The sequence below is a fragment of the Dioscorea cayenensis genome, unplaced genomic scaffold (assembly GCF_009730915.1).
Source record: "Dioscorea cayenensis subsp. rotundata cultivar TDr96_F1 unplaced genomic scaffold, TDr96_F1_v2_PseudoChromosome.rev07_lg8_w22 25.fasta BLBR01001297.1, whole genome shotgun sequence".
Lineage (NCBI taxonomy): Eukaryota > Viridiplantae > Streptophyta > Magnoliopsida > Dioscoreales > Dioscoreaceae > Dioscorea > Dioscorea cayenensis.
This window is the reverse complement of record NW_024087688.1, coordinates 8,124-19,007: the sequence shown is the minus strand read 5'-3', so window position 1 is coordinate 19,007 and position 10,884 is coordinate 8,124. Positions and strand designations below refer to the sequence as shown.

At 33.9% G+C, this 10,884-nt stretch overlaps 1 protein-coding gene across 3 annotated transcripts; it reads right to left on the bottom strand.

The window, feature by feature from the left end:
• Positions 1 to 521: 521 nt before the first annotated feature.
• Positions 522 to 4,501, bottom strand: LOC120256127 (receptor-like protein EIX2). Of its 3 annotated transcripts, none has more exons than XR_005535184.1 (3): positions 1,643 to 4,501; positions 966 to 1,312; positions 522 to 840 (listed from the first exon to the last, which is right to left on the bottom strand). XR_005535184.1 is itself a non-coding variant. In XM_039263900.1 (3 exons), the coding sequence occupies exons 1-2, from the start codon at positions 4,492 to 4,494 to the stop codon at positions 978 to 980; spliced, it is 2,868 nt and encodes a 955-aa protein (XP_039119834.1). In that variant the 5' UTR covers positions 4,495 to 4,501; the 3' UTR covers positions 522 to 840; positions 966 to 977. The 3 variants fall into 3 exon arrangements, 1 of the variants encoding a protein (XP_039119834.1); XM_039263900.1 differs by having other exon boundaries at positions 966 to 993; XR_005535183.1 differs by having other exon boundaries at positions 966 to 4,501.
• Positions 4,502 to 10,884: the final 6,383 nt, after the last annotated feature.

The following is a 10,884-nucleotide window of genomic DNA, read 5'->3' as shown; positions in this document are numbered from 1 at the left end:
GCATAGGAATTTCCACGGTAGTAGTCTCAGGGGTTCGTGTTGATGACGTTAGCCCGGGAGACACCGGGAGCGGGTTCGGGTGAGGAGCAGAGGCGGTGAAGGCCTCGGAGGGGCCATGAAAAAGTGAACTGTTTGCTCGGAAAGAAGAGTTCCTAGTAGGAGTTTCAGTTGAGGAGAAGATGCTTCATGTGGTTCTAGTTCAGTTGAGGACAAGATGCTTCATGAGTTTCAGTAATCTTAATTAACAGTGCATGGATTTCATGATTTGGTAGTCAAACTTGCTGCGGGTTTATGCAAAAAGAATATTGAGTTTTGCAATTTTGCAAAAACACCCTCAGGATAAATGATAATTATAAAAAATTAGAACTTTGCTCCTAAAAATTATTTACAGCTTGGCCAACATGAGAAGCTCACTGTTGATGTTAAACCAGAGCTTGAAAAAAATGACGAAATCAAAATGCACAAATCTTGCTGGTTAACCATCAATTAATCATCTTGTTAAAAAATTATCCTAGTAAACATTTAAAGCACAGATAATAAAAAAGCATGTCTAATTAACAAACCTCTTATATCACTTGGACAATTACTGCTTTACTCCCAAGAGAAGTATGAAAATACCACAACATTGATGTAAGGCAAACTCTATGTTTAGCTTCATGATCCTCAACCCAAATGCATTCAAACGATGGATCCTTTTTGTAATTCCCACATCCATGTAAATATATGGGCCGGATTGTGTGCATGCTTTGAAGCATATTAATTAAGAGCCAGAACAATAGATATATTATATATAGATGTATCTCCCTTGTAAAATCATGGTTGATATATGGTTGCATGCCACTGCATGAGAAAGTAGAATTATTACAACTTGGTCATGTAAAGGAACACTATAATTAATAATCAGGTGAAAGAATAATCAATTAGATTAATAAAAAGAATTTACTAAATGGAATATAGACACATACCTTTGTATTGTATTATATTGTTGGCATGCTGCATGCAGATCATATATAACGTAAGAAATTGCTAGCTTGATCAAATTGTCATTCTCTTAGAAAAGGTAATTTATAGAACCACATGGGGCATATCTCCAGAATTTTTGATGATGAGGTATATTCAAGAGAAATTAAGGCGAACTTGCAGAAAACATAGAAACTAGTTGAAGAATTAAAGAACCAGGATCACTTCTGATGAAGCTTTGTCTTTTGAGAAGCTTTGTCAAGTATATATATACTCACTGAAAACTTTCACTAACACAGGAAGATCAAGCACATTGATGTCTTCGACTTACATATAATATGCTCTATTAACACTAACATTAACATAAGAGAATAAATAAATACACTGGATAACATTTCATAACAAATTAAAATTACATTCTCAAAAGAGTTCTCATGACAGTTTATGCATATAATTAATACAAGCAGGCAGTAAAATACTGAACTCTAGATAACCTCGTACTACTAATTACTTGCCCTTGTAATACTTATATGGATTGTAATATTTTATTTTGGCCTCCAAGAAAAAAAGGTAACACTATTCACTAGCAAGGCCACATTTTCTCTTCATTTTATTTAGATTTACAGCAACAATAACATAAATCTTATCATAAATATGATCAATAAATCGAAAATAAGCATACCTCCACCTCTTTTTCAGAATCAATGCACCAGAAATTACCCAAAATCCAAATATGAATCCCAGTGACATGCTCAAATAAAACCATATGGTCTCCAAGTTGTTGTCATCGTCTTCATTGTTTGGCAATGAGGGTGGTTGTGCTGGTGCTGTAATCTCACATTTTTTATCTAATGGATAACCACACAGACCTTGGTTGCCATTATAAATAGATGGATCTGGAAGAACTTGCAATTGGCCACCGTATGGAATTTCACCATAGAAATTGTTGTAAGATAAATTCAGATGATTCAATGATGTTAAGTTGGTCATTGTCGGAGGAATAACACCTGAAAGATTATTCACTGATAAATCAAGAACTTCCAACCACCTGAGCTGGCCGATTTTCTCTGAAAGTTGTCCTGATAATTGATTTTTGGATAAATTCAAACTCTGCAGCAAAGAAAGTTGCCCTAGTTCTTCAGGTATCTCTCCTGATAACATGTTATTCGAGAGGTCAATGCAAATAAGTATTTCAGACAGCCATTCCAATTGCACATCTCTTCCTTTTAAATTTATCTCAATATTACTCCTATAACCACCTACCGAAATCGAAGGTACTCCCATACCAGTTTTCATGGCACTGAAGTTGCCAAAACTATGTGGTATGGCACCTGATAGATGGTTATTTGAAACATCAATAACATGTAGATAGATGAGGTTTACCAATTGTGGAGGAATAGATCCAGTAAGCATATTATTTCGCAGCTCAAGCATCTCCAGATCATATTTTGAGTTTTCTGCAAGCCATGTTGGTATGCTTCCACAAATGTTATTATATCCAAGATCTAAAACATACAATGATGTGCAATTTTTAAAAGAAGCTGGGAGCTCACCAAAAAATGCATTATTACTCAAATCCAAAAAATACAAATTTGTGGAGCTGATGGAAGCGGGAATGATCCCGAATAAATTGTTATGAGACAAATCCATTACACCCAACCATGAATATAAAGAAAGATTCCAACAATCAGGAACTACTCCTTCAATCATATTATGTGAGAGGTCAAGAACTGCCAAATAACTTAGCGTGCATAATGTTTTGGGAATACTTCCCATTATTTTGTTTGAATAAATATACAACTGAAACAAACTTGGCACTATAATGCTTGTATTAGAGAAAGTGGACGTTGAGAATAAGCCATGCGCCTGATCCAAATCTACTAAATTTGATGAAAATTGTGGCAACTGTCCTTCCAAATTATTATGACTTAAATCCAAAATTTCAAGATTGGTTAATTTTGCTGAACCTGCTGGTAGCTTGCCTCTAATCTCATTGTGAGATAGATCTACATTTTCAATATTAGAAGAGAAGTTCCAAAACCAAACTGGTAATGCATCCATAATTCTTGCATTTGACATTTTAATATAAGAAACTTTCTTCAACTTTTGAAGCCATGATGGAAATTTCGGTCCTAATTTGCTGTCACTCATATCCAAATATTTTAGTTCAAGTGGAGGAACCCACTTAGGTCTCAGTATCAATTCAAATGCATTTGAATTCATGTCTAAAGATTCTAGATTTGTGAGATTATCGAAGTGTGCTTCTGTCAAAATGCCAGCTAGATTATTATACGAAAGATCTAATTTGACCAACTTTGGAAATAATTGCCCCAAATATTTTAGAATAGTTCCATTCAATTGATTTCCCCCAAGGCTTAACTCTTGCATAGATGGTAGTCGGAATTGAATAAATGACCCATACAATGAATTGAAAGAAAGATCAAGAGTCTTGAGAGATTTGAGCTTCGCTAACCAAATTGGCAACTGCCCAGTGAGTTTTGCACCACTCCAATACAACTCCTCCAAACTATTTTTAATGCACCCTGAAAAAATTTCTCCTAATCCATTTAGATCACTTGGAATATAATTATTCCCAGACAGAGTAAGTATGCTCAAGTTACAAAGTTCCCCTAGAGTAGGTGGTAGTCTAATACTTGGGACTTCATTGTATTCGAGGGTGAGGACCCTGAGAGAAGTAAGTTTCCCAATAGCATGAGGGATAAGATCTTGAAAATTATTATCACTAAGATCAAGATACTCAAGGCCACTCAACTGGAACAACCAAAGAGGAACAGTAGAGTTAATGCCACTGTTAGAGGAAAGATCAAGGAATTGAAGATTTGTGAAGTTAATGTGTGCACCAAGTGAAAGAGGGATATGAAGCTCACAATCATGCAAGTGTATCTCAGATATCAAAGGAAGTGTGCTCAGTACTTTGAGCACATTTGTTGCCTTGGAATGATTCACAAAATCCAAATTCAAGTATTGAAGAGAAGAAAGATTTGTGAGCCAATGGCTTCCAATCACATGAAGAGAATTCACATAAAGAGAATTTGATGAAAGATCCAGATAGCGCAACCTAGACAAATTACCAAGTTGGTGTGGCACACGCCCACTCAAATTGGCATGAGAAAGGTTGAGATATTGAAGACTCACTAGTGAACCAAGATAAGCTGGAATTCTATCATCTTCAAAGAAGTTCCCACTAAGATCTAAGTATCTCAAGTGATTCAAGACAAGCAAAGGCTGGATCTCACCTATCAACATAAAAGAGTACTGTAAATCAATCCTTACAATATGTCCGGTGTGGTTGTGACAACGCACGCCACTCCAAGAGCAGCAATCCAGGCCAATCCAAGACGAGAGAAATCCATTAGGATCTTTAAGGCCTTGTTTGAAATCAACAAGTGCCTTCCTTTCTAATTCTCTGCAAATGGAACCATCACTTTTGCAAAGGCAAACAATTTCCAGGCAGAGAAAGCAAAGCATCAGAGCTAATTGAGAATATCTCTTCATCACTCTCATTATGTGCATGTGTGTTTTTTGAAAGACGTTCAATTTTGCTGGTTCCCCCTCTCGCACACTCTCTCTGTATAAATAGGTACAACCCTTCAGTCAAGTTTTCTCATCGAAAAATCTATGAGTGTGGGGTCCAGTATAATAAATTTTCTGAAATTTAATTTCATCAAAAATTTTAAAAATTAGGAGAAGACAGGAACAATTCAATTTTGATGACAAATTTGCCCAACTTATAGAACAGAGGAAAGAAGATTACTTGGGGCTACAACTACAAGCACCAAACTGCCTTCAGAATAAATAAAAGGTCTCATGGATGGCATTGCAGAGTGTATGTTTTTGTGATTAAAAACTTAGCCAATCTTGATCAGCAAATTTGCCTATTTCTTATTGATGATCATGTTTTGTTCCCTTAATTCTAAGTATTTACCACAATAAAAATTATTCTTCCAAGGATGTTCAGTCAGAAATCACTTGTACAATAATTCATAATGGTGGCTTGGCATAAGCCAAGAATGTCTCTGTTGCTAAACTTAAGGTATACAGATATACTAATTTTTCTTGATAATTGTTGTGATGGTTCTTGTTAATCGAATAATTTTTTGCACCAAAGTCCTAATCATCATCTTCCATTCTGTACAGCAATCTACAACCATTTTCCAATATGATTGACAAACTTTAATAGTACAAAAATGAAGAGAGAAGTATTTTTCCAATAGATAATAATAATAATAATAATAATAATAATAATAATAATAATAATAATTTTTGACTTAGTTGTCATATATAGAACAACTTGACCACCAATTCTCTTGAAAAGATATACATGCAATAATATCTATCTGGGTGAATCTAAGTCAAGATGTTTGTAGTAATGTCTGTGCTCTCGCTATCAAAGGTTACCTTGAAGTAATGCCTATCCTCTCACTATCAAAACCAATTAATTTTCCTTAAAATATTTGAACGTTTCTACTAATCATTAACAAAATAATTAACCTAAATTTATCTTGGTGAATATTAGTCAAGGTCTATGAAGTGATGTATATGCTCTCACTATCAAAGGTTAAAGCACTCTCATTGGACAACATTATTGTTCTTTCTTCCTAATAGCTTTCGAAATCATTATCAATTTAATTGATGCAAACCAAATTATTTTTTTCTTGGAATGTTTAAACGTTTCTAGTAATCATATAGAAAATAATTAACCTAAATTTATCTTGGTGAATATTAGTCAAGGTCTTTGGAATGTCTACGCTCTCACTATTAAAAGTTAAAGCGCTCCCATTGGTTAACATTATTGTTCTTTCTTCCTAATATCTTTCAAAATCATAAATTTGGTATGCTACTCATTTTCATTGATTCAATCCCAATTAATTTTTCTTGGAATATTTCAACATTTGTAACAATCATAAACCAAATAATTAACCTAATTTTTTTCATAGTGTTAAATAGACATATTTTATGTTGGAAAAATTTTTGCAATCATGACAACATTAAAAGAAAAATAAAATTAAAGAGGCGATTTATAAATGCATTGAATTCAATCTTTAAACTTAGCGTATGGCAAGGGATATAATGCTCAATATCATCCAAGACTCCAAGTGATAAATAATAATAGCTAACCCTACAACAATTGACTTAGTCTTTTATTCTCCTCCCAAGACTAAAAACAAAGTTTTATATAATAATAATAATAATAATAATAATAATAATAATTATTATTATTATTATTATTATTATTATTATTATTAATAAAAATACTAAGATTAAGGATTTTCCTAAAAGAAACTAGAATTTTTTTTAATATATTTTCTTTGTGAATAAATCCTTAACAGTATATAAACAAGGTATCTAATATCCTATTGAATTCCAGTTGTTGTAAATTTAGGTGTTGAAAATGCGCCATAAAACAATATGGAAAAAATAAAATCGAAATAGTAAAATCTTTTTTGGAACTAAATTAAAATTAATTAGATTTATTTATGAGAATTCAAATTCAAATAGATTTTGTTTGGGATGAAAACTTTATATATCACTTGATTTTGGCTTTTAAAGACAAATAATATAAATAATATAATATTTTTAATATAATAATATTACCGATATAAATATAAAAAAAAAATTGTAATATATTTATATATTCTTAGTTATCGAGATAAATTAGACCAAAACCGACTTGGCTTGAGCTTGGCTCCAAAACCAAACTCAAGCATGGCTCAAAAGCTCAAAAATTTCAAAACAAACTAGAGTTGACAACGAAAGCTCTTCTAGCATATTCTAGGAATTAATATGTAAAAATTTTCTAAGAATAAATTGTTTATTTGCGCTTACATTAATGAGAAAAAAAAGGATAAATAGAGAAGTCCGTCTACATGGAAATTCTATGCATTTTGGGGTTTATTATACAATTAACTTTTCAAAAAGAATATTACTAAAAATTAATAAAATTTTGAGAAGACTAGAGGAGTAGAACGACTTAAGTTATTTAAAGGGCGTTTAGAAAAAATAAAAAACAAAGACTTAAGTCAGTTAACCATGCTTCGATTTTTCTGGACTTTCTTATACTCTTCTCATTTTCTAACTTGGTTAGCAAGCATTAGCACTATCATAAATGAATGAAGAAAACTAGTATTTTTTCCATGGACCGAACAATTTGAGCAATATATATATATATTCATATTTTCTACAAATACCTTGATAATACTTATTAAGCTAGGGGGGGCGGCCAGGGAGGATCTTATTTCTAAAGTCAGGAAAAGGCTTGGTTCGTGGAAAGTGAAACACCTGTCGCTAGGGGGGCGGCTTACCTTGGTTAATTCGGTTCTCTCTGCTATACCGACGTATTGGTTATCCTTGTTTAGGTTCCCCTGTTGGGTCATAAAAAGGATTGATAGGATTCGTAGGGATTTCTTGTGGACGGGTCCAGACATTGACCATCCTAAATGCAGACTGGTTGCGTGGAAAATTATTTGTCGGCCTCGCGAGCAAGGGGGATGGGGCATTTTAGACTTACACTGCTTCAATCAAGCTCTGCTTGGTAAATGGTGGTGGAAATTCATGACGGATTCGTCTTGGGTTGGTGCGAAAGTGATTCAATTCAACTATGGTATGCAATGTTGGAACTTGTACCCTAGGCAGTCGGGTCGAGTGTCCTTCTTTTGGAAAGGGGTGATGAGCTGTCTGCCGGCTCTTAGAGGTTGTGTTTTGCATGGAGTTAATTCTGGAACGGAGACCCTGTTTTGGAAAGATCGGTGGGTTAATGGCAAGGCACCTATGTACATCTGGCCGGATGAATTCAGTAGGACACGGGCGCCCAATGGTACTATTAGTGAGCTCTCGAGCTTCTTTGATACTGCCCCCTTCTCGGCTGATCTTGATATTCAGGCAATTAGCACACGTATTAGGGGGTCTGTTGGTTGGGTGGGGGACAGAAAATGGTGGAGACTCACAGGAAATGGAACATTTACTGTGAAATCCTTTTATTATTTCCTGATTGATGGGGGGGTTCGGTGTCCGGTTGCGAGATTCTTCTGGCGTAATCTCTGTCCCAAAAAGATTACTGTCTTCAACTGGCTAGCGTGGAATGATCGTATTCTCACCCTTGAGAATTTAGAAAAGCGTAGATGCAACAAACTCCCCTACTGCTACTTGCGTTTTATGTCATCTTGGCTTGAAAGCAGTTGATCATCTCTTCCCTGCATTGTGATTTTACAAAGCAGGTGTGGAGTCATTATGTGGAGATTCTGCGACTCCCGGAACCTCCCAGTTCTATGAGTTTGATATGGGGTTCTTGGAGATATTCAGTTAGACCTGCATGTAGGGATATGGGGGATCTTGTGGTCAAGGCTGTTGTGTGGAATATTTGGATTGCTAGAAATGATTGCATTTTTAATGCTACTTGCTTGTCTGCACATGCTCTTATGATTAAAATTGATCGTATGTTATTGGCGTGGTTCTCTACAGTGGCGGAGGGACCTAGAGCGAAGTTGATGGAGTCTTGTGATGCCATCCGGCGCAGTCTAGACTTTGCTGGACCTCGGGCGGAGGTGGATAGAGGGGGTCTTCCCCCTAACGAGGATGGAGGAGATATTCCTTCTGAGGAGACGCAGATGCAATCCACGGGCTAGTCGGTTTGCTCTCTCCGGGGCTCGTTGTGTCGGCTGCTTTTCGTTGTGTTGTCCTGTTTTCTCTTTTGGTTCTGTCCCTTTTGGTTTCTTGTGCCACTTCTTGTGGTTTGTTCAGTTTCGCTTTTGTCCTGCGGTTGTATGTGTGACGCTGTGGGGTGCTGTTTTTTGTACTTCGTTTATGTTTCTTTCTAATTGAAGTGGTTTATCCACCTTTTCAAAAAAAAATACTTATTAAGCTCTTTGAATATCTATGTTCCCACCATCAAAGGTTAAATCACTCTCATTGAGTAACATTATATTTCTTTCTCTTAATAGCTTTCAAACACATAAATTTGGTCTACAAATCAATCTCATTGATTTTTTTTATTATTAATAAAAGAGGAGAATGACCATAAAAGCAAAATCTATTAGAAGTGGACACCAACAAAAAAGAAGAAAAGAAAAAAAAAAAAAAGACAAAAGATACTAATACTTTAAAATAGAGAGATAAAATATCCCTCTAAAATGTCATATGTTATCATTGAACTTGAGATTAATCGAGGCCAAGGTTGGTCATCAATTCTCCTAGATCGATCCACTATTGCAATTTGGTCATTGTGATTACGACTCGCATGGAATTTGAGAAATTCTAGGATTCTTTTCACAATGTAGATCGAATCCTCTAGCTTTTTAACCTCTTCATTTAAGGTACTTTCAAGGCCCAACTAATTTTTTTTGAATATTTGAAAATTTAATCAAATTAAAAATTATATTGTCTTAAATAGATTTATTGCATGTTGGGGAAAAATTAAGCGATTAAGACATAATTAAATTACAATTAAAGAAGTGACTATATAACTATGGAATTTATTAGTGTCCAAACTTACAATTTGCACATGGTGACACCGCTAATTTTTTTTTAAAAAAAAATAGATAAACTACATAATGATAAACAAAAAGGAAGAAGAAAAAATATATATACAATTGTAAGATATATTCTAACATCAATTTATTTAGTTGCTAGGAATGTAGAAAAAAAAACCATGAAATAAAATGAAATAGAAAAGATGAAAATTTTCGTAAAAAAAAGAAAGAAAGAAATGTTCTCTCATATCTATTGTTTCTTGAATGTCACTAATATTTATTTATTTTTAAATAAATATGAATAAACCACAGATTTATTGAAAAAAAAAAAAGAACGATAGTACAAAATAGCGAGCACCTCTCACCAGAAGTGAGGAGATATAAAAAACAACAGAAGTAAAAGGACAAATGAAAGAAGAATCTAAGTAGGTGGAAGACACCATCTAGCATTTCAGGCCTGCCTTGACAAACAAAAGGAGTGCCTACTCTTGAGCAACATCGGGGTCGGAGTCGCCAGTTGAATAATCTTTTGCTCCAAAGTCCTAATCATCCTTGTTCCATTCTCTAGAGGAATCTACAACCATTTGCTTTTTGTCTTTGCATGCTCAAATTGTGGGATTGTTGATTTCCATTTCATCTCAGTTCAGATTTTTGTTAAAAGATGAAATATACATTTCAACATTTACTGTGTTTTTAGTTTTATTCTCATTTTCGAATATGATTGACAGACTTTAATAGTACAAAAATGAAGAGAAGTATTTTTCCAATGGATAATAATAATAATAACAATAATAATGATTTTTGACTTAGTTGCCATATATAGAACAACTTGACCACCAATTCTCTTGAAAAGATATACATACAATAATATCTATCTGGGTGAATATTAGTCAAGGTCTCTGTAGTAATGTCTGTGCTCTCACCATCAAAGGTTACCTTGAAGTAATGTCTATGCTCTCACTATCAATCCCAATTAATTTGCCTTGGAATATTTGAACGTTTCTACAAACCATAAATAAAATAATTAATCTAAATTTATATTGGTGAATATTAGTCAAGGTCTATGAAGTAATGCCTATGCTCTCACTATCAAAGGTTAAAGCACACTCATTGGAAACATTATTGTTCTTTCTTCCTTATAGCTTTTGAAATCATTATCAAATTTATTTGATGCAAACCCAATTAATTTTTCTTGAAATATTTGAACTAGTAATCATATACAAAATAATTAACCTAAATTTATCTTGGTGAATATTAGTCAAGGTCTTTAGAATGTCTATGTTCTTGGTGAATATTAGTCAAGGTCTTTAGAATGTCTATGTTCTCACTATCAAAAGTTAAAGCACTCCCATTGGTTAACATTATTGTTCTTTCTTCCTAATAGCTTTCAAAATCATACATTTGGTATGCAACTCATTTTCATTGATTCAATCCCAAT